General features: G+C 47.1%; 8 protein-coding genes across 8 annotated transcripts; 5 read left to right on the top strand and 3 right to left on the bottom strand.

The window, feature by feature from the left end:
* Positions 1–105: 105 nt before the first annotated feature.
* Positions 106–2,286, top strand: NOC2 (mRNA-binding ribosome synthesis protein; the record flags this gene model as incomplete). The annotated part of the gene is made up of 1 exon (XM_024860423.1): positions 106–2,286. The coding sequence occupies one exon, from the start codon at positions 106–108 to the stop codon at positions 2,284–2,286; it is 2,181 nt and encodes a 726-aa protein (XP_024711485.1).
* A 52-nt stretch (positions 2,287–2,338) lies between these two features.
* CWT1 (Cwt1p) lies at positions 2,339–3,934 on the bottom strand (the record flags this gene model as incomplete). The annotated part of the gene is made up of 1 exon (XM_024860422.1): positions 2,339–3,934. One exon carries the CDS (start codon positions 3,932–3,934, stop codon positions 2,339–2,341), a length of 1,596 nt encoding a protein of 531 aa, XP_024711484.1.
* Positions 3,935–4,202: 268 nt separating this feature from the next.
* Positions 4,203–5,903, bottom strand: C7M61_005110 (uncharacterized protein; the record flags this gene model as incomplete). Its single annotated transcript, XM_024860421.1, has 1 exon — positions 4,203–5,903. One exon carries the CDS (start codon positions 5,901–5,903, stop codon positions 4,203–4,205), a length of 1,701 nt encoding a protein of 566 aa, XP_024711483.1.
* A 1,723-nt stretch (positions 5,904–7,626) lies between these two features.
* On the top strand, positions 7,627–11,202 carry C7M61_005109 (tricalbin; the record flags this gene model as incomplete). The annotated part of the gene is made up of 2 exons (XM_024860420.1): positions 7,627–7,653; positions 7,696–11,202. 2 exons carry the CDS (start codon positions 7,627–7,629, stop codon positions 11,200–11,202), a joined length of 3,534 nt encoding a protein of 1,177 aa, XP_024711482.1.
* Positions 11,203–11,352: 150 nt separating this feature from the next.
* Positions 11,353–14,793, bottom strand: C7M61_005108 (DNA-directed RNA polymerase III core subunit; the record flags this gene model as incomplete). The annotated part of the gene is made up of 1 exon (XM_024860419.1): positions 11,353–14,793. One exon carries the CDS (start codon positions 14,791–14,793, stop codon positions 11,353–11,355), a length of 3,441 nt encoding a protein of 1,146 aa, XP_024711481.1.
* A 1,684-nt stretch (positions 14,794–16,477) lies between these two features.
* C7M61_005107 (uncharacterized protein) lies at positions 16,478–18,013 on the top strand (the record flags this gene model as incomplete). The annotated part of the gene is made up of 1 exon (XM_024860418.1): positions 16,478–18,013. One exon carries the CDS (start codon positions 16,478–16,480, stop codon positions 18,011–18,013), a length of 1,536 nt encoding a protein of 511 aa, XP_024711480.1.
* A 1,005-nt stretch (positions 18,014–19,018) lies between these two features.
* Positions 19,019–19,558, top strand: C7M61_005106 (uncharacterized protein; the record flags this gene model as incomplete). The annotated part of the gene is made up of 1 exon (XM_024860417.1): positions 19,019–19,558. One exon carries the CDS (start codon positions 19,019–19,021, stop codon positions 19,556–19,558), a length of 540 nt encoding a protein of 179 aa, XP_024711479.1.
* Positions 19,559–20,266: 708 nt separating this feature from the next.
* Positions 20,267–22,120, top strand: C7M61_005105 (uncharacterized protein; the record flags this gene model as incomplete). Its single annotated transcript, XM_024860416.1, has 1 exon — positions 20,267–22,120. One exon carries the CDS (start codon positions 20,267–20,269, stop codon positions 22,118–22,120), a length of 1,854 nt encoding a protein of 617 aa, XP_024711478.1.
* Positions 22,121–22,361: the final 241 nt, after the last annotated feature.

The raw sequence follows: 22,361 nt of genomic DNA, 5'->3' as shown, positions 1-22,361 counted from the left end.
CCATATGCCCATACATTTGCAGCCATTTTGACCTGTTCCTGCACCGCACACCTCATCGCATCAGGTCTTCGACTTTTCAACCAAACCCATACTCCAAAACCAGCCATGGCCAAAACTTCCAAAGCCACCAAGCGGTTTCAGGGCAAACACTTGAAACACACCATCGACCACCGCAGGCAGGTGCAGAGACACAACAAGCTAAAAGGCAAGAAGAAGGAGGCCAAGGATGAGCCCAAGCCAGAGAAAAAGTCCACCAAGCCTGTTTTCGATGACATGTCCATGGAGGAGTTTTTTGAGCAGGACATGAAGATTCCCGAGCCTAAGAAGGGGTACAAGGTGAAGAAGGCCGGCGAGGAGTCGGACGACGAGGATTCGGAGGATGACATTTCTGAGGACATCGAGTTGGATAGTGAAGAGGATGAGAACGACAAGGCATCTGTTTCAGATGGCGAGTCTTCTGAAGAGGAGGACGAGGAGCAGCTCAAGGAGGAGATGGACAAGCTTGCAGAGAAGGACCCCGAGTTCTACAAGTATTTGCAGAAAAACGACAAGGAGCTTTTGGACTTTGAGGGTGTGAACCCCATGGACGCCATTAGTGACGATGAAGATGACGACGAAGAAGAGATCGAGGAGGAGAAGCCCAAGAAGGAGAAGAAGAAGATCGACATCAACAGGGAGCTCCTCACGACGTGGAAGAAGCAATTGAAGAGCCCCACGGTGAAGATCATCCTGAATATCGTGGCTGCTTTCAAGGCTGCCGTCAACATCAACGCTTCTGAGGAAAGCGAACGCTACACCATCACGGATTCCTCCATTTTCGCCGACTTGATGTTTGTGGGTTTGAGACAGATCCCGCAGGCGATCCAGAAAGTGTGCCCCTACAAAACCAACTCCAAGGGTATCAGAAGCGTCAATGAAAAGCACAAGGACTACGAGGAGTTGTTCCGTATTTTGAAGATCCAGCACACCGCCTTCATCACGCTTTTGGAGGACATCAACAACACCGAAACCGCCGCTTTGGTTTTGACTTCTCTCCAGGAAGTGTTGCCTTTCTACACTGCTCACAAGAAGATCCTCAAGCGTATTTACACCGCTGTGGTTGACGTCTGGGCCACCACCAAGGATGTCGAAACACAAATCGCCGCTTACGCCTTCATGAACAATTCTGCCAGAGAGTTCCCCAAACAGGTTCTCGAGATCATCTTGAAACAGACCTACTCGTCTTTCCTCAAGGCATGCAGAAAGACCAACATCCACACGATGGACCTTATCAATTTTGCCAAAAACTCTGCCGCCGAGCTTTTCGGAATCGACGAAAACTTGTCCTACCAGGTCGGTTTCGAGTACGTTCGTCAATTGGCTATTCATTTGCGTACCACCATCACCAGCACCAGTAAGCGTCTGGCCAACTCTGATAATAAGGAGGCTTACAAGATTATTTACAACTGGCAGTACTGCCACTCTTTGGATTTCTGGTCCAGAGTGTTGTCTCAGCAGTGTAACCCAGAGATTGAAGAAACCAAGCACAAGAACAAGGAGAGCCCCTTGAGATCGTTGATCTACCCCTTGGTCCAGGTCACCTTGGGTACCATCCGGTTGATTCCTACGCCGCAGTTCTTCCCGTTGAGGTTTTATTTGATTCGTTCGTTGATCAGACTTTCGCAGAACACCGGCGTCTATATCCCCGTGTTCCCACTCATCTTGGAGATCATGACCTCCAGTCTTTTCAAGAAACCAGCCAAGAACGTCGCCTTGCCTGCTTTTGACTTTGAGCACAACATCAGAGCAAACCAGCAGTACCTCGGCACCAGAGTGTACCAGGACGGTGTCTGTGAACAGTTCATCGACTTGTCTGCTGAGTTTTTTGTGTTATACTGTAAGAGCGCTGCTTTCCCCGAGCTCATCACACCCCCAGTCATTGCCCTTAGGCGTTTCATCAAGAAGTCGAAGCTTATAAAGTACAACAAGCAGCTCCAGCAGCTTGTGGAGAAATTGACCGCCAACGGTTCGCTTATAGTGGCCAGAAGAGCCAACATTCTGTATGGTCCTTCCAACAAGGCCGAGGTTCGTCTTTTCATGAAGGACACCAAGTGGGAAACCACGCCTTTGGGCCAGTATGTTGTTGTCCACAGAAGAACCAGGGAGGAGAAGTTGAGACTCTTGAAGGAGGCTGTTCTTGAGGAGGAAGCTGCAAAGAAGAACGCCAAGGCGAAGGACGTGGAGATGGAGGATGCGCTTGCTTCCGGCAGCGAGGATGATGATGTTGAAGTCTCCGACGACGAGTAAACTGTTGCCTGCCAACAGTTGAGTTTGCATAACTAAATACATGTACAGTAGATCATGGATCGATCGGGATGAAGTTGCCGACAATGCAACTGGGGATGTTGTAGCGGTCTCTTCGTATCGTGAAGCTGAAACAGCAGCTTTTTCTCTTGAAGCCGTCTTTGGTTCTCAAGTTGCAACTCGTGAGTACGGCTTTCTGGCCCTTGTCGAACGCAATGGCACCGTACTTCTCCCAGAAGTTGACGGCACTCTCTTCGCTCATGAGCTCGTAGATTGCAAGCTTTCCGTCTTTGAGATCGTCTGTAGTGACTCCCACCAACGAAGCAAACTCCTTGTTGCCTCTGTATATCTCACCTGTACGTCTCCAGAGACAGGCGGGAATGGCCATGGACGTGAAGACACGGTCGTAATCTAGAAGCATACGCTCGAAGCTCTCCTCGACAAGAACCAAGTCCACATCCTTCAAGGTTCTGGCAATGGCTCTGAAGGCAGGACGGAAAATCGAAAGCGGTTTTAGAATTCTCTGCCTACTCAGCTGGTTCATGTAGTTGTCCATGTACCCCTGGAGACGAGCGTATCCCTTGGCATAGTTGTACGGTTGTAGAAGGCCAGCCTCCAATTTTGCTTTGATGACCTGTTTGAGTCGTTCTTCAGGCGAGATCTCTGTCGTGGGGTCTGCAGCGGTTAAGAAGAACTTGTCACGAGCTGAGTCAGAAATTACCGGTTGCGGCTGGTCCGGACCCGGTTTAGCGCCTTGCTCATACTGGTTTCCATTTGTAGGAGCCTGTGTCTGCTGGTGCCCAATGACGGGACTTTCTTGGTTAGGGTTGTCGAACGCCGGCTGCTGGATGTTGTTTGGCAGAAACGAGAGAAGATTGGTGCTGCTGTGGTTGTGGTTCTGGTTCTGGGGTTGAGGGTTGGTCTGGTTCTGCGGCATCAGGAAAGCCATCAACGAATCCGGGTTGTTGCCGTTGGTGCCTAGCGAACCGCCCACCAATTCAGGATCGTCAATCATCGAAAGGAAATCGTTCAAGGAGCTGAACTCGCTACCTGCGTGCTCCGAGTAGAAGAAAGGCTCCTCATTAAAAGGCAAGTTTTTCAGAAGAGCCCCCATATTGGACCCTACCCCGCCAACGCCCTGGCCTGAGAAGCCGGCAGCACCCGCATTGGTGGGCCTATTTTGCTGTGGAGCCATGTTCTGGGCCTGCTGGGGCTGGACGAAGAGTGAACCCGGGTCAGTCCGGCTGGCGGCAGCCTGGTACCCGGCCATATCCGGTTGGTCCAAGCTTTGGTTGGAGGAAGTGTTGATTTCCGGGGTCTGGTTGGACGATGCGGGCTGTGCTGTGTTTGTTGACCTTCCCGGAGTGGGTTTCTTGCGCTGGCGGCCCGGGGTGGGCTCGTCGTGGCACAAATGCCCGATTCCTCTTTTGATACACCTCAGACAGGGTCTTGAGTCATCGCAGATCATGTGAGACCGACGGCAGTAAACACACGCCATCTCGACCTTTTTCTTCTTTTTCTTGGGTTTTTTCGTCTCGGTAGACGATCTGGAAGACGTGGATTCCGTCATGGATTGGCTGGTGTGGGATCCACCTTGAGCACCCTCGACGTTCAGCTCAGGCGTTTCTTCGGACTTTTCTCGATATTCCATTTTTGTTATATGCTATGGGTTGGATGCAGACGATGTAAAAGCCGTACAGTTTCCATCAAGGTCAGAAATGTATGGATATCACTGGGGCATACGTCGACTCGAGGACAATAACAGAAAAACCGTGAGCAGTTTGATAGGCGGCACGTGACGTGCGTTTTTTGTCTCACCAGCTTCTGTGGGGCACCTTCCTGTATCCGACATCCCCCGGGAGGGCTTACGTAGAAGAGCTTAAATTTCATAGTAAATCGTGTCGTAATTCGTTATCATGCTAATTCATGCGGATCGTGGATGCTGTCGAAGACGACGATGCTGTGAACATGGTGGACCGGCTCAGCTCCAGTGCCCGTCTTTCGCCGGTCATTGTATCCTCGGCCTCTTCGTATCTGGTTTCCACAGACAGCCCTGGCGTGAAATATGCAGATGGTAATGAGGACGTAGCTGAGTTGCGTCCGGGAGACTCCAATTGTGATGCTGGGGGGTTCTCCTGTTGGGAAAACGACGTAACAAAGGAGGAGTTGGAAGAGGCGTTCTCAGGCAGCGTTTCTGGCGACGTTTGCGGCGACAATTCGGTGGCAGATTCAAGCTGGAAGCTTCTTACGGCCGCTGTGGACCGCACCTCCGGCAGTGTGTTGAGCTGTGAGCATCCCGGTAGACCTATGGTTCTCTCCATCTGGCCCAAATCCACCGCAGGCGGTGCAACCAGCGATGTAAGCAAAGGCAGCGTCTCTGTGGGCCTCATGACGTCGTTGCACAAGGGACAAGTCCGGCGGAAGTTGATGAGCCAGTTTGAGAGGCACTTCTCGTGGAAGATGTGATGACAGTCTAAAACAAGCACCCGCAGCTGGAGAGGCGTAAACTTGTCCAAGCAGATGGGACACTTGAATGTGGGGAAGAAATCGTCGGGGGCGAATAGGAGCCCAAACTGCTTGCGCATCAGATAAAGATCTGTGCCGTTGATGACGAAATTTTTCATGGAAGCCGGTGTCTCTGGTTCAACCATGGAGGCGACGTCCTCGGAGGAGGACGGAACCAGCGGAATGTCACTGGTCTGGTATGTGGCGGTCAAGTAGTAGTAGAAACTCTGCGTGGGCACCAAGTGGTTTCTGTGGTATATGTACACTGGAAGGTTCTTGACAAGGCGCTGGTTCATGGCGCTGACACGCCGTCTGCGGCACATCTGAAGAGTTCTGATGAGGAGATAGCAAATGAGAATGAGCAATGGCGGCGACACGGCCATGGAAAGAAGGAGATTGATCCAATTGTCGAAGGCAGCGGTTCGGATCAGAAGCTCCAAATGCTCCCGCTCGATGGTGCCGAGCATCTTGAAGTCCTCATTCAGAATGAAGAGGATTGGCGTGGCGAGCTTGCCGTCTGCATTGAATGACGCCAGGTACATGGTGATGAGAGCCCTGTAGGGCTCATCGTTAGCCACAATAATGGCCCTGGGCAGCAAGTCTGAGTTAAGCAAATTCAGGATTTTCCTCACAAACGTGCACTTCCCTCTTAGCACGATCAATATCTTGTCCTTCACGTCGTCCTTGTTTTCAGGAACCCAGGGTCCCTCACAGGCATCTCCTGGCACTATGGCGTACTCTGCTGTCAAGGAGCGGCTGATGATCGGACTGAAGGAAGCGTACCGTGCCACCATCTCGTACGTCTCGTTTGAGTAGTTGTACGAAACAATCAGATCTATGGGAAACACCAGGTTCACCACATTGGTGAAGGGACTGTCCAAGTCGATATCAAGATCCACGACTTTGCCCGAATCCTGGGTCTTTTCAGCGTCACTCGTGCAGCCGGCAAAATACCGGCTTTTGCACATGGCCGACAATCGGTACTCCTTGATGGAGTTTTTCGTCAAAAACAAGGCATCTCCAAGCTGGAGCTGGGAGGCGGATATGGCTTTTACGAGCACCACGGCCGCCACCACTATGGTAAAGATGGCTACAAGCCTTCTGGCCCGCGGCATGGTCGACTGGAATTAGGGGGCCTTCAAATCAGAAAGAGTTGGTATATTTAGTCTTGGACTCCTACTCTGGTGATTTAGGTGGGGAAAAACTGTGGTGCACGGGTGTGGCATGATCCAGGGCTTAGACCGGACCATCGACATTCCCGGGACGATTTGGGAGGATGATGTGGTGATATATGTGTTTGGAGGAGGTGGAGGGAAGTGGATTTGGTTTGTTTTTGGGGTTTCATGTTGTGGAACTTTGATGCGACGCGTCCTTCCGTGGTTGCAAAATGTGTTGATGAGGCAGGGTGTTGGATTTTTGGAGGGTTTTGCAGAAAACGGACCCGGAGATTCAGATGTGGTAGTTAAATGATGTCATTTGTTTAATGACGGGCATGGTGGCGTGGAAACGGTGGGGAAGACAGGCGACCAATGGCTGCGAAATCGGACCACCATAGGGTAGTTGAGGAGTGTAATTTGAAGAGTTGTCAAAAAATGAAGAATTGGAGAAATGTTGTTTTTGATGGTAGAGCTAATTTGCAAAGGTTGGGAAGTTTTCATTGGGGGTTGATTTGGGAAGTTGTGTTGCATCATGTTGCTATGTGGAGAGACCGAGCATCGTACGTTGATCGTATGGCTTTGACACCACCGTGGTTAGTCATTCCTGTCATTGTTGTAAATTTGGGGCTTTTTAGGGAAGAGGAAAACAGAGGAGAAGTGTACGAAATTATGGGTTTGGGTTGGTTTTTGGGACTGCTCTCCACTGGTAGTAACACAGTTGAAGATGTACAGTAAAAGTGCTAGAATTTAGTTCGCTCAATATGGAATTAGCTTCGGTTTTATTAGTCCAATTACTAGTGCACTTTTAGGCTCATGTCAGCTTTCCTGGTGCTTCCCAAGGAATGAAGACTATAGTTAACGACGCCTTGCTTCCAGACTAGGTTAAGCTATTCAACTGCGATACTATAGAACACAATATCTGTGAGCATTTGTTGATTCCGACTCCAATTCCCACCCTTCAACATTTGTTTTCATTCTTCTTTCACTTCTATTTGCCTTCCTTCTCTCCTGTTGAATCATACTTTTTATTTTGTACACTTATGCTTATACCGTTCAACAAGAAACAGCCTACTGCACCACCATTGCTCAATTTCCACTCCAAATAAACTTTGACGAAACGAAATTGACTTTTTCGGCTACCCCAAACTTTTCCACAACATAATCTAAATTCCCATTTTGTCCTACCAAACAGACATTTCCAAGATCTGTGTACCTCAGCATTTAACCGTCTCGCAGCAGTTTGCAGCCGGAAGCATAAACGTAGAAATCCGACAAAGTCTTGAATTCCACCACACTCCATATCAAAAACATATATAGATTTGATATTTCCAAAATCCCAAAATAGCAAAAACGAACCCACACCGCCAGATACGATTCTGCCTTTGTCTTTGGAAACAATCACCTGCTATTCTGTATGCAAGTGAAGCCCGACCTGCGTCCAACGCTGTCTCAGCCTCACCATAGCCCCGGGGGTGGATCACCAAATCCCAAGAATGAAGCATAATACACGAAAACAAATGCAAAATTCATACTTCTCGTACCCAATTGAGGGGGTCTGCCAATTTTCAGAACTCAATTCGCCCAGCTACACCCTCCACGCCAACATTCACCTTTTTGAGCCCCACACGACCAAGCAACTTCTACTACCGTGCAATTTCCAACTAGCAACAACTCCAACACCATGCTGGCTCCCGTACAAGCAACGGATGTATGTATTTCCAACTCAATTTCAAAACTCTTCTAACAACAGCCCAACGAGGTTCTCAATCCCCCGGAGCAGGTCCCCTTGAAAGACCAGCCTCTTGAGGATATCAAGGACCAGGTTGACAAAGGTAAGGACAATACGGTGAACACAAAAACCACCGATTGGACCGTCAGCGAGGATTACAATTTTGATGAATGTAAGCACGACAGACCTGAACCCAGACAGTCGTTGCCTCCAGCCTACAGAGGATGGAAAGAAGTGGGTGGATACGACCACCATGAGAAGTTGACTGCTGAGGATGAAGCTACTGACTTGTTGCTGAAGGGCTCCTTTTTCGACAATTACTTGCCTGCCGTGGCCTTTGGCGACTGGTACCACAATGTGGCCTACATGATTCTCAGCGGCTTGTTGTCGTGGATTGTGGGCTGGTTCCGTTTCTCGTTGGCTCCCGTTTTCTTCATTATGCTTGTCTTTGGCATCTTGTACCGTAGTTCTGTCAGAAAGTACAGACAGTCGTTGCGTGAGGTGGCCCAGAGAGAGTTTTCCGTGAAGCTGATTGAAAACGACTACGAGACCATGGACTGGCTCAATGTGTTTATGGAGAAGTTCTGGCACTTTTTGGAGCCCTCGGTGGCTCAGATTGTCACTGAACAGGTGAACCCCATTTTGGCTGCTTCGCCTGCCCCTGCTTTTGTGAAGGCCTTGTGGCTCGACACTTTCACTGCTGGTACCAAGCCTCCCAGAATCGTCAAGGTCAAGACTTTGGCTGGTACTGCTGACGATGTCGTGGTTATGGACTGGGGTGTGGCTTTCACGCCCAACTCCTTGGCTGATTCCAACAACAAGCAGCAGAAGAACAACGTCAATGAGAAGGTCGTCACCGTGGCCAACATCTTTGGTGTTGAGATTCCCGTTGCTGTTTCTGACGTTTCCTTCCACTGTTTGCTTAGAGTCAGATTGAGAATGATGACTGCCTTCCCTCACATCGAGACCATCAGTGCCTCGTTGATGGAGGCTCCTCAGATTGATTTTAATTCGAGAGTTTTGGGTAACACCTCGTTCAACTGGGAGGTTTTGGCTATTCCTGGTTTGTTCCCGCTCATCAACGAGATGATCAAGAAATACGCTGGTCCTATTTTGTTTTCGCCGCTCTCCTTCCAATTGAACGTTCAGCAATTGATGGCCGGTGCTCCTTTGAACTCCGCCGTGGGTCTTTTGGTTATCGACGTCAAGCACGCCAAGGGTTTGAGAAACTTTGGCGGTATCAACAACACCGTCGACCCATACGTTACTTTTGGCTACTCTAAGGAGGTTCTTGAGCAGACCTCGGTTAAGAACGATACCACAGAGCCCGTTTGGAACGAGCGTTTGTACGTCGTGGTGAACACCTTCTCGGAGCCTTTGAACATCAACATTTTGGACAAGCACAAGCGCAGAAAGGACAACCAGATTGGTTCGATCCAGTACGACTTGGAGACTTTCAGAGACAAGGAGAAGCAGGACATCACTGCTCCTATCATCCGTAACAACAAGCCTGTTGGTGAGTTGCTGTTGTCGATGCACTACATGCCTACTTTGGTTTCCCAGAGACAGGCTGATGGTGCCGTCATTCCTCCTCCTGAACTTAACAGTGGTATCGCCAGAATTGAAGTTGCTGGTGCCAGACACTTGAAGTCCGAGGGTGAGGGTCAGGAACCATTGACTACTTCTGCTGAGGTCTGGGTTCAAGGTAAGTGTGTCGTCCAGACCGGTGTTCAGAAGAAGAACAACAGTCCTACCTGGTCGGGTGCCAAGGAAATGATTATCTTCAACCGTGCTAAGACCAGAGTCAAGATCTTGATTAAGGACGACAAGGGTAAGGTGATCAATGCTATTGTCAAGAGATTGAACGATTTGATTGATGCTGCCATGGTTGATGATCCATGGTTCCAGTTGCCAAACGGTGGTGAAATCCAGATCAACTCTTTCTGGAAACCTGTCATGTTGGAAGGTGCTGAAGGTACTGCTGGTTACACTCCACCAATTGGTGTTGTCAGAGTCAGCGTGCAAAGCGCTGAGGATTTGCGTAATTTGGAGACTATTGGTAAGGTTGATCCTTATGTTCGTATTTTGGTGAACGGAAGTGAGAGACGAAGAACAGCCTATTTCGACTCGACTTTGGAACCAACCTGGAATGAAGTGCACTATGTGACTATCTCATCGCCTAATCAGAAATTGACTTTGGAAGTGATGGATACAGAGAAGATGGGCCCAGATAGAACATTGGGTTCGTTTGATGTGAAATTGCAGCCATTAATTCAGAAGGACAACAAGGGTAACTACATTGAGACTGTTGATCCAAAACAGCGTACCTCTAAATTGATCCACAAGAAGGGTCCTAAGGGTACTGTGACCTACTCCTTGTCTTTCTACCCTGTGTTGCCAGTTATGACTATGCAAGATATTAGAGAAGAGGAGGAAGAGCGCAAGGCCCAAGAGCAAGTCAAGAAGAAGTCCGACAAATTGGTCAAGGAGAAGGGTGAGAAGGAGGCCTCTCAGTACTTGGAAGAGCAGGAGAAGCTTCAGAAGGAAGAGCAAGAGGAGAAGGAACAGCTCAGTTCCGGTAAGTTGGACTTGGGCTTGGACGAGTTGTTGGAGTACAAGAGCGGTGTGTTTGTTTACGAGATTTCCGAGATCGAGTCCTCCAAGGAGGGATTGTACCTCCAGGCTTTCTTCGATAACCATGGTCTTCACGACTTTGTTACTCCAAAGTTGAAGCAGAGAAAGATCACTCTGACGACTACTGGTGAATTCACGGTCAAGGAGTTGGAGAGCTCCGAGGTGACTTTCAGACTTCAGAAGAAGGAGGATGCCAACAAGTTGGAGAAGGCAGGTGCCGAGGGAACTTTCAAGGTTTTGGACTTGTTGAAGGACTCATTCAACAAGACTACTACCATCACCTTGTCTGGTTCTGTCACTGCAACCATCAAGTTGCAAAGTTCGTGGATGCCTGTCATCTACACTTCTGGTATCCCACCTCAAGACTCTATGGACAACTGTGGTGTTTTGACCATCACAGCCAAGAATGCCGAGGACCTTCCTGCTGGTGACCGTAACGGTAAGTCCGACCCATACGTGAAGTTGCACTTGAACACCGAGAAGGATGCTTTCTTCAAGAGTAGGAAGATCAAGAAGACTTTGAACCCACAATGGAACGAGGCCACCGAGGTGGAGCTTGTCAACAAATACGACACTGTCATCAAAGTGGTTGTGTTTGACTGGGATGTCGGTCCAGAGTCTGACGACTTGTTGGGTATTGGTTACATCCATTTGTCTGAGATGCAACCAGAAGGAGAAACCGAGTTCACTGTGCCATTGTACGATGAAGACGACCAGGATGCTGGTGTGGCCTTCTTCAAAGCCAGTTTCGAGCCAAAGTTCATTCTTCACTGTAAGGCTGATTCCAGTAACTTTGGTATTGTCGGTTCCGGTGTGGGCGCCGTTGGACACCTTGGTAAAGGTGTTGGTAAGGGCGTCGGCAAAGGTGTCGGTAAGGGTCTTGGAACTGTTTGAAAGGGTCTTCGTAAGGGCTTACATTTCGGCAAATCTTCTTCCGATGAGTGATTTAATTAAATGTTTTCTATCTTCATTTATTTTAGTGTTCGGGGGATCTTACGATCTCGCCATGCAAATAAGATCTATGATACAATGTTTCTTGTAGGTTTAGAAGACATCACCCAACTTCAATCTTGGGGCGATGTTCATGGATAAGAGTTCCTGGAACAACAACTTGGCAGCGTATGGAATGGTCATCTTGATGATGTACTCGGAGCTCTTACATGTCTTACACCAAGAGCTGTAACCCATCAAACCACAGTTGTTGCACACGTCGACTTCGAAGGCATCCGAAGAAACCATCAATCTTTCTAGTAAGAGCTGCGAAGCACCGTAGGCAATAACACAGTCTCTTTCCATCTCACCCAATCTCAAACCACCATCTCTGGATCTACCTTCCGTAGGCTGTCTAGTCAAAACGGCTCTTGGACCTCTTGCTCTAGCATGCATCTTGTCCAACACCATGTGCTTCAACTTCTGGTAGTAGATAGGACCGAAGAAAATATAGGCTTGGAGACACTCGCCTGTGATACCGGAATACAACATGTCCTTACCCGAGTAGTTGAATCCCTTGTCAACTAAGATTTGCGACATTTCTTCCAATTTGGAACCGCCGAAACAGGTACCGTATTCAAGACTTCCGTTCAACACACCAGCCTTACCAGAAATCAATTCCATCATCTTACCAACTGTCATACGAGATGGGAAACCGTGAGGATTCATGATAATGTCAGGGGAGATACCGTCGTCATTGAAAGGCAAATCTTCCTGCTGCACGATGATACCACAAACACCCTTCTGACCGTGTCTGGACGAGAATTTGTCACCAAGCTCTGGTCTTCGCGTCTGTCTCATCAACACCTTGATAAGTGCCTGATCGTTGTCGGAAACAGACATCATGACCTGGTCCACGTAAGAAGGTTCAGGACCCTTGTAGTACGCTGGTGTTTCTCTGTGGGATTCGGTACCAGGTGGGTTTGTATCACCCAAAACAGATTCACCGGCATTCACAGGGACCTGCTTGTTGGCATAAACCTGACCATTTTCAATCTTCATACCAACTTCACCAAGACCATCAGGACCCAATGCTGAGTGGGAAAAGATTGGTTCACCGTTTTCGTCAACACGCATACCTGCCACAATATCCTTGGTGTGGTTAGGGTATCTCTTAAGCTGAATGGTGTTCTTTCTAACCACCTGACATCTACCGAAACCACGATCAATAGAGGCCTTGTTCAACACCAAGGCATCTTCGATATCGTAACCCGAGTACGACATGACTGCAACAGTGGCATTTTGTCCAGCAGGCAACTTGTCATAGTCAATCAATTCGATGGTCTTGGTTTTCACCATTGGTTGCTGTGGATAGACCATGAAGTATAGAAGGGTGTCAATTCTTCTGAATTGATTGTATGCAATGGCACCAATGGCTTGCTTACCCATAGCACACTGGTATGTGTTTCTTGGAGACTGGTTGTGATGTGGGTATGGAATCAAACCAGCAACAGCACCCAAAACTGTGAAAGGCTCGATCTCGAGATGGGTGTATGGGAGGTTGTTTTCTGCGAGGTCTTTTTCGTACAATGCAATTAAAGAATCGTTTTCCTCGTTGACATCCAAGTACTCCACGAGTCCATGGTGCAAGAAGTCGTCAAAAGCCCAATCACCAGCCAAGAGTTTCTCCAAATGGTGGGCCCTAACCTTAGGTAATTTTGTCTTTTCGTCAATGATAATAAGCGGACGACAAATACGACCACCGTCCGTAGCGATGTGAACAGCAGCCTGATGACTGTTTGTGAAAATGGAAACAAATTCGGAAATCTTGCCTGTGCGTCTCATAGCACGGAAGTCTCTAACAAACTTCACGGGGAAACGGGTTGTTCCGATCATTGTACCATTCAAAAAGATACCGAAGTTGCCTTCGGAGTAAAGAGTGGCAGAGTCGATACTCATGATGTCTTCACAGCCCAAAATAAAACACAATTTTCTGATGGGTCCTTCTTCATCATCAGTGGTAATATGTGTCATGAGGGCCAAGTTCTTCACCAAACCACATGCCTCACCTTCTGGAGTATCGGAAGTACACAACATACCAAACTGCGATGGCTGCAAAGCTCTGGGACCAGACACTTTTCTGGATTTTTCAAACTGGGAGGAAATACGGGTCATCATACCCAAAGCAGAGATATAAGACAAACGAGACAACACATGGGTGACACCAGCTCTCTCCATCTTGAAACGCTTAAGCGACCAGTTACCTGTTGAGATAGCACGGTTCATACCCATTGTGATATTGTTGGAATGAATGTTGATGGAAAGTAAAGCATCGAACTCAGAGGTTCGGCTGGGCTTCTTCATGATCTTGTCAATGTTAGCCTTGAAGTCCGAGTTGAACTTCTTGAACAAATCCTCGAAAAGCAAGGACATAAGCTGGCCAGCAAGCTCTAGACGCTTGTTACCCACGTAATCTCTGTCGTCCACCATGGCAGGATTGTGCATGGTCATCAACACTCTACGAGCCATGATGGCAATGTACAAAGCCTTTTCACGGAAGTTGAGGTCGGAGACTGTCAAATGGGCAATCACAGTGGTGGCAATGGCCTCGATACCTTCTTGAAGTTGGGAAAGTCTAGGAGCTCCAGCACGACGGACGGTCTTGACTCTTCTTCCGATGAATAGAAGCGCCTGCTGCTGTGTGAAGACGCCGAGCTTGGCGGCCTCTTCGAAGTTGATGGCGAAAAGGTCCTGGTACTGGGGATTGGAGCCACAGACTAGCTGCAACACCTCCATATCTGAAACGATACCGGCAGCTTTCAAGGCCACCACGATAGGCACATCCTCGGCGATGGAGTTGTGTTTCAAGTAGATCTTGTCGTTTTTGGAAATCACATACGTCTTGGACTTTCTCTCGTGGGTAGACGAGGTGACGGAGGCCTGGACAATGCCCTTCTTCTCGTCCGCCTCCACAATGATTCTGTTCTTGGAAAGCTGCTCCTGGACCAAAATGACCTTCTCCGTACCATTCACAATAAAGTATCCACCGGGGTCGATCGGACACTCCTCAAGCTGGGCCATCTTGGCCTCATCGATGCCGTCCAATACACACTTGTTGGAACGCAACATCACGGGCATTCGGCCAATCTCCAAGTCCTTGTGCATGATGATCTTTCTGCCACGTGTGTACTCCACATCCACGTAGATTGGCGCCGAATACGTCAAATCACGGAGTCTACACTCGTGTGGAGGCATAATCACCTCCTTGGTTCCAGGCGCCAGGGTCAGTTTGTGACCCACACGGATGTCCAAGTACTTCAAGTAGAACAGCGGGTCCACGTCGGAAAGCACCAACTCGTTTGCCCGGATGATCTTCTTCAAATCGACGTCCACAAAGTAGTTGAACGAGTCCAAGTGCTGTTTCACCAAACCCTTGACCTTTAGGAACGCAGGCAAAAGCTGCCACTTGTCCTCGGCGGTGTTGATGGGGTCATGGAGCTTTTTGCCCTTGTACTCCTCCTGGAGAAGAGGCAGGAACGAGTCGTCCACTTCCATATTTGTTTGGTGAATGGTTGGTGGAGTTGATGAGAAGAGCTGATCTGAGATGGCCTGGTGCACGGGTGTGGATGCCGTCCCAGGCCACAAGGTGACAAATTCGTAGGGTGGACTTTTCGAAGGTGAAAATTGATTTATTGCTTTTATTAGGGGATTTTGGGAAATTCGGTGCTGATCGATTTTGTAGAGGTATCGAGATTGTGCATTGGCTTGTAGGTGTGTCTCATTCTGCTTACGCATCAAGGCATCGATTAGGCATCGATTAGATGCAATTCGGTATTTTTCACCTTTTCCAGATAAAACTTTATCTTTTTGGTTCAATGCCATTGAATTTCTTTCGATTATGGGGCTATAAGGGGAAATCATGAAAAAACTTGATTTGGTAGGTCGCTATGTTGCCTTCTCAATAAGCAGTTCTTGTGAGTCAGTAAGAGCACCAATACTGAGGACATTCAAGCTTGCCTTAAGGCTTTGATGCTATTTCCTATATCTGTTTTCATGTTATTTAACTGCCTAGAATTGGTTTTGATCAATACCTGAACACCAAGTTAGATACCGTTCCATGGCCCTGATCCATTACGGAATTCTCCTACAGTATAACGAGAACTTGGACTCTTGCGGTCACATTGGTGTTTTCCAGGCTCAAATTGGCCAATCCAGGATCAAATTGGCTAAATATTCGGCACTCTAGCACTAAAACCACTAAAGGAAATTGGCCTGATTGAATACGTCCTTAATGCTGTGTTGTAGATCCGAGTTGGAAGTGAAATGCAAGAAACTTGAAGAATGTAATGAGAGGTGGTCTATACCAGCTGGATGTCATGACAGGCAGTTAAGAACTAGTAAGAGAAACTGAGTACTCTTGCAATTTCTGATCCAACAAGTTAATACTGCCTATCTTGGAGTCAAATCACTCTATCAACGGTAAAGTGGAACTGGAAAGAAAAACAAGTTGGGTGACTTGATTATAGTAAGCGCAGCCAATACAGCAAAAACGAATTTTGGCCAAAGAAGGCAAAAATCAAAAGCGATGACGTCTGTTTTTACCAAAGATGATTGATCAAAGGAAGAAGTTTCCTATTACAACAAAGTCATTGAAAAGAGAACTTTCCTTTTACGAAAGCGACATCAAAGCAAAACCTCCTCCCCCTTTGCAGGCAAGAGGAAACCAACAAAACACCCAATTATATAAGCTCCACATATTCTTCTTCTACAAGCACCAAACATGGGATTCTTCAGCACACCCACCGAATACACAATTCAAGGCGAAACATCGCCACCGCCAAAATTGGACACTTTGTTTCTTTTCCGTAACTATGGAACAGATTTCTACGCTATCCAAAGCGAGTTCTCGAAATCTTTGGATAAGGGCGCCCACAGGCTAAAATCACTTGGTTGCAAAATCTCCGGAAATTATCACCAAGTGACGGAATTTCAACCGCTACAGAAGCATGAAGTGAACGACCTTGATCTGGATATTTTCATTAAAAATGCACGTTTTCGGAACGGTATCCCCTCCTTTGGACAAAGCCCTCCTCCAGATACCACAAAGGTGATTTTCCAAGTTCGGCACACCTTCTTGACATTTGACAGGTCAAAGTACGAGCTGCTGATGCCGATTTTGGGGAGTTGTTTTTACGTATGTGGAGAGGATCTCAGGTTCTTTCCAGGACCAAGGTTCCCCATGACGCATCTGCTTTATGGAGCTGGATGTGAAATGATGTCAGGGTCTGAGCACCAGTTAGTTGGTGGTGCTCGTTTGAAGTTCAAGGCCGAATTCAAGCAAGTCTCATGGTTTCACCAAAAAGCGTACCATCGTATCGTGCTTCCAAAACTGCTCGTATCGGATTTTCTCTCTTTGAAACTCCAGGTTTCAGGTCTGCGAAATGACAAAAGGTTGGCGGACCTCATTGTGATTTCGGAAATATCCATTGAGCTCCAGGAGTTCGTCAGTGTACATGAACAAGGGCACTTTTTCAAGGAAGTGAAGACCGAGGTGTTGTTCAAAAAGGCTCCGTTTTGCACGGTCGTTCTCTCAAAAACACCTTTGGATATTTGTCCAGATATCGCTTTACCAGACCTTGGTCCATCCTTTTTCACCAAGGACCTCACAAGGAGCTATGGGTTGCGTATTTCGGTGAAGGTCTCTCACAAGAGCCTTCCAAGCGTATCTGCTTCAACATTTATGGAATTGAACGTAGCACAAGAGACCCAAGAACGCATAAACTACAAAGCCTTGGACGACCAGGAGTACTATGGAAGCAGCTCGACAGCACAAACCCTGTTGTTTCAAGACTCACGCACGGAAGGGTATTTGGAAGCTTTTAGGAAGAAGTTTCAAATAACCTTGTTTGAGAATAGGAACAGCTTTCTGCTGTGTCTAGTCCAGTCCCACACTAACGGGTCCTCCAGCTATGTATTCGGTTCCGTGGACGGTAGAGAACCAGCCCTGGCTAAGAAAGAAGAAGTGTGCTTTTCAAACTACGTCTTTGACTTTATACAAAAGGTGAAGAGTATTTCTCGTCTATTCACTGCTCAAGTGCCGAAACCACACTCAATCCGTGCTTTGGTCACAGAAAGACCAATTTCAGGGGGCGATGTCTCTAATACTAGTGAGCCATATGCTTCGACTTGTCTTACGATTGGCAACCAGGCAGTGGAAGCAGTTGACAAAAACTCGAGATGGCTGAGAGCAACCAGAGATAAAGTTCTTACGATTGGAACTGCAAAGGTGCCTCTTTCTATCCGTCTTGTATTAAATGATTGTTTCAAACTGTCTGGAGGGTTTGGTGACAGCGTCATTGCAACACCTGGAATGAAGCTCTCGGATCTTTTGAACGTCCAGTTTATTCTTCCGTTGAGCTTCGAGACTTTGGCATCCGGTGAAGTACTGGTAGAGGATTTGAATATTAAAGTGCGTAGACTCGTGGTTACTCTTCATGAGTTAGATGGTCACATTAAAACGACGACGTTGACTGATCAAAGAGGTTTGCCATTGCTTCACTGGAACAATTTCAGGTACCCGGTTGCCGGTAATCCGACGGCTTGTGCTTTCCATCTTCCAGAGGAACTCATTGAGGGTACAATTCCCAATCGTCTCGAGTCGATCTCGCAGGTTTCAGGTTATCTCTCGTCGTTTTGCTTGATAGTTGTATTGCTTGTTGATAAGGGCGAGAGGGCCTACGCCTGGCCGATGAGACTCGTGATTGCTGATCCTTGAGAGGGAGATTCAGAGGTGTTGACGATTGTCGGTCTGGCTTTAATGAGTGGAAGAAGGTGATTCTGTTTCAGAACGCAGAAAGGCGGAGCTGCCTATCATTATACTATTCGTGACAGCTTTTACATGAGCTAGAGCTTCGTTAGTACTAGAAATTGGATCATTTCTGCAATTTGAAACCTTGCGAGGTATCAACTATGGATGTTATCCGCCAATTCCAGATTCACCGGCAATTTTACCGTTTTCTGTAAATATCACATAGCTATATAGTAAATTGGAAGCTGTTCAGGAAATAAAAATCATTACATTACGAATGAGAGAGCTTGTAATAGGCATAAGAGGTGAAATACTGCGTTGCATTGCTTCGATAGAGTTGGATGTTGGTTAATCTACTTCACAAAACCTCCAGTAAATCTCTTCCCTGTCACAGGGTGGATCAAAGAGTTTTTTGTTTTTTTTCTTTCTTCACCAAGGCGTATTGAGTGTATTTTTGCAACATCATTGTGGCTTGCAGCACTCCCAATCAGTCACTCCAAGTATCTTACAATATAGCATATTTTCGTTCCACGTACCTGTTCAAAACAGCATAACGTCAATTGTAAAGAACATTCTCTTATTTGTTCTTAAACAAAAATCTCATTTGCTGTACTCCCATGATACCTTCCATTATCCCAAAAACCACCCACACTCACAATAAAAATCTCAGACCCAAAAACACTCCTCTACAACCCCTAAAAACATTCACATCATCTTCAACCCCCTCTTTCTTCAACTTACCCTCCATTCCTTTCTTCCAATTTCCCTCCATATTCCCTCCACTTACTCTCAATACCCACCCACCCCACACTGAACTTACCACATTCAACCACCCACAAATGACCATCCGATTGCACCTTCCCTACACATCCACAGCCCCAAAATCCCACTCCCCAAACAACATAAATAGAGGCCGATTCCCCCGTCTTTTTTTTTCTTCATCACCACAGAACACAGAATACTCAGCTTGCAATGATCGCCAACTTCCTCAGCGCTACTACTTCCCTTGCCTCCAAGGCAATCACCGCTACTATCAGCACCGTCGTCCACTCCGCCGCCTACGCCGCCGAGCTTCTTGACGAATTTTCTCAAATCAACACTAACGTGGCCGAAACCGTCACTTCTGTTCTCGAAGTCCCCGGCACCTACGACGCCTTTGACTTTGAGAGCTTTGTTTTCCCCGATTTTGGGTTCCTCGTGGAAACCTCCCCAAAATTGCCAATTCTGGGCTCCTTTCCCACCGACCTTTCCCCTATCGATTCCCCAACCGATGAAATGCCACTTTCTTCCCGCAGAAGCCCTAGACCTTCTGGCGAATGGCAAACCATCGAGGCTCGCAAGAGCCCTAGAAGAGGTTTTTCTTCTTCTCCCGTGAATTCTGCCCCTCCAGCCGACATTCTGGAATTCAGAAGCGTCAGGCAGAAGACTCACGGAAGGTACAGCCAGCCTGTGCCTGATATGGAGAGCCGGCTTACCCAGGGGAACATCTTCCTCGTTCTCCAGGAGTGCTAGCTTTTGGAAGCTATAAAAAAATTTGAAAAAATAGAAAAAAATAAATATAATTTTAAAGGCAAGTGTAGGGTGAGTGGTGCACCAGAAGGTCACTCGTTCAGAAGTTTATGGGAGATGCTTAGAGAATATTTTTTTTGCAAAGCAGAATTCGTGGATGCAGAAGGGCATCTTTAGTTTGCTTCACTGCTTAAATGTCATCTCTGAAGGCTCCTTGTTAGGCATTGATATACCCATGTAAAATATACCTGCGATTTGAGCTGTGCCATTGGAAATACAGCTCCATCATTTAATACCTCGAGCATGAAATTCTCTCTCTTTTTTTTTTTTTTTTTTCTTGTATTAGCTGAATCATTCAAATTCACATTATACTGCTTTTAGCTGATAGAGTGGGTTTGTATAGCGTATCCCATTTAATCAGAATACTTCAACAGAAGCATAACAGAATCACTATTGCCGCTTTCCTAATATTCCACAGCGTCCAAATTGATCCACAAACTCATAATACAAGTCCCCCAATACCAGCAACGCACCCCGATATTATATACGTCTTTGCCGCATCAAACCCAATAGTCAGTAGGCCTCATCGTCTCATCTGGTTTCGGCGATCTACAAAATAAAGCAAATCCCAGAACTCGATCTTATTATTATTTCTTCACGCCCCCTGCCATTCTTACTTATAAAGACACCACCAATCCACTTCTCCCAACCATGAAGACAGAACACCTTTATTTCTTCAAAAAGGCAGAAGACCAGAAGGAGGTCGAGGATAACGTAGCCTCGGTCATCGAAAAACACCCCGAGGCGTATGCGTCCCATGAAGTGTACGCTTTTGCAGAGAATAATACAATGTGGATGATGACAGACCTTGAACTCCGTACTTCAAATTCAAGCTCCCTCGACGAAAAGGCCATTGTGAAGGAGGCCAGACGGAAAGAAGGCATCAGCTATTTGGGATCAGGACCCACGTTGAACGATTCAAATTGCAGACTCGTTCAGTGCGTCACGGAAAGAAGGCTGTTGAATGTGGACCCACTAGAGGCTTTGGGAGACAATGCTTTGAACACTCCTATAGACAAAAGAGCGCTTTACGAGCTTTACTGTCTTTGGGTTGGAAAAAAACGGATTCCTTTCCAGCCTGGTATCACCAGAAAGTCGGTTTTCAGCTGGCATGATATTCGAAGTCAGCCTTCACTGACAGTAGTTGTTGAACCACAAGATTCGAAAAACGTCCATCCCATCGAGGCCACACTAATGGTGGACTACAATTTTGACCAGGACGTGGAGTTTTCACAGCTATCCAACGTTGTGTGTCCAGGCAAAATGATCACAGACTTTGACATCCGATTGTACCTGAAGAAACCAGCATTCTGTAGCTGTATACGGGGCATAGTGGTGAAGAGAATAGTGGTGAAACTCAAGGAGTTCACAAGCTGTAAAGTTGCCGTTAACGGCACATATGCTGTTTGCAAAGACGTTAGAGATGAGACTTTGCGGGATACAGAGTGCAATTATTCTATTTCACCAGACCGCTTCCATAGATACCCCGGTGAAGCATCTGTATTAATTCCTTCGAAATTCCACCAATGCCGCCTTCCATACCTAGGTCCCAGCTTCAGTTCAGAAAACTGCTCGAGAACTTACGCTCTTGAGTATGAGGTTTCTTTTGAGTGTACTAGGGGAATTTGTTCTTCGAAGTTCGTTGCGCTTATTGGAATAGGCGTACCACTGCCCGAAAAGTCCTATTTGTACCCCGAAAAGCAGGTGAAGAGAGTAAGGGATTTGCTTCACATTGATACATTTCCGAAATCACCGTTGGTCATGCACGATGTCAGAAGAAATACCGAAAAACGAACATCCAGCACCAAAGCGGGCATCTTGGGATACCAGACTTTATCCGTTTCAGACAAGGAAGGATCGGTCTTGACCACCACCACTATCTCATTGCTGGATTCTCCTCCAAAGACCGAAAAGCCCATTTCGTATCTCGATTCCAAAATCGACCCTAACTGTGCGTTGGTTTATCGAAAAGACAGATACTCGCTTTCTGGAGTCAAGCTTGAAAAGTCAGTGTGGTTGTCTCTCTACGACAGCTACGATCTCTTGCCCAAGAACCCCAACTACTTTCTCCTAGTGGCTCAAAAAAAGAAGGTGATACTGGGAATGCCATTTGAGGAAGCCTTCAAAATCAGCATCATTACAGCTCACGATGAGCCTTTGGGCATCAGCAATATAGATATAACGATTGTTAAGAAGACAGTCGTTATGGAGGGACAAAAGCAGGTGTGCACTGAGAAGAGCTTTCCATTGTTGAACAATTGTCTCGGACTATTATTCGGTGTTTCTCTTCCTTCGTATCATTCTGGGAATAAGCGTTTTGAGTATCGTCTCCCTGACGAAATCACAAAATGCAAGATTCCCAAATTAGCACCATCGCTAGCATCGAGCACAATGCACTGGGACTACTTTCTTGTGGTGGAGATCACACCAGACTGGATGACGCCGTTTGCTAAAAGGTTTGGGGCGATACAGCGGGTGGATATCGTTGGAGAGGATTTTTGCTGAATAGAAGGAAACCACCTTGATTTTTTTGTTCTATCAATCATTAGGAAAAAGACGCCAGTAAAAATGAATTTTTCATCAGAAGCTATATAGCTTTAAGACCTACATTGAAAGTGAAAATGGAAGGAAAAGGCTGTTGTAGAAATGGTTGCAAAAAGAGGGCTTTTGTAGGAGGTAGTGCACAATGCACCTAGGCCAGTTCCATCGATGAAAGGAAGCAGGATTTTCACGGCCAAATCGTGGA

Source organism: Candidozyma pseudohaemuli (genome assembly GCF_003013735.1).
Source record: "Candidozyma pseudohaemuli strain B12108 chromosome Unknown scaffold00021, whole genome shotgun sequence".
Taxonomy (NCBI): domain Eukaryota; kingdom Fungi; phylum Ascomycota; class Pichiomycetes; order Serinales; family Metschnikowiaceae; genus Candidozyma; species Candidozyma pseudohaemuli.
The sequence above is the reverse complement of the archived record's forward strand: the minus strand, read 5'-3'. Positions and strand labels throughout refer to the sequence as shown.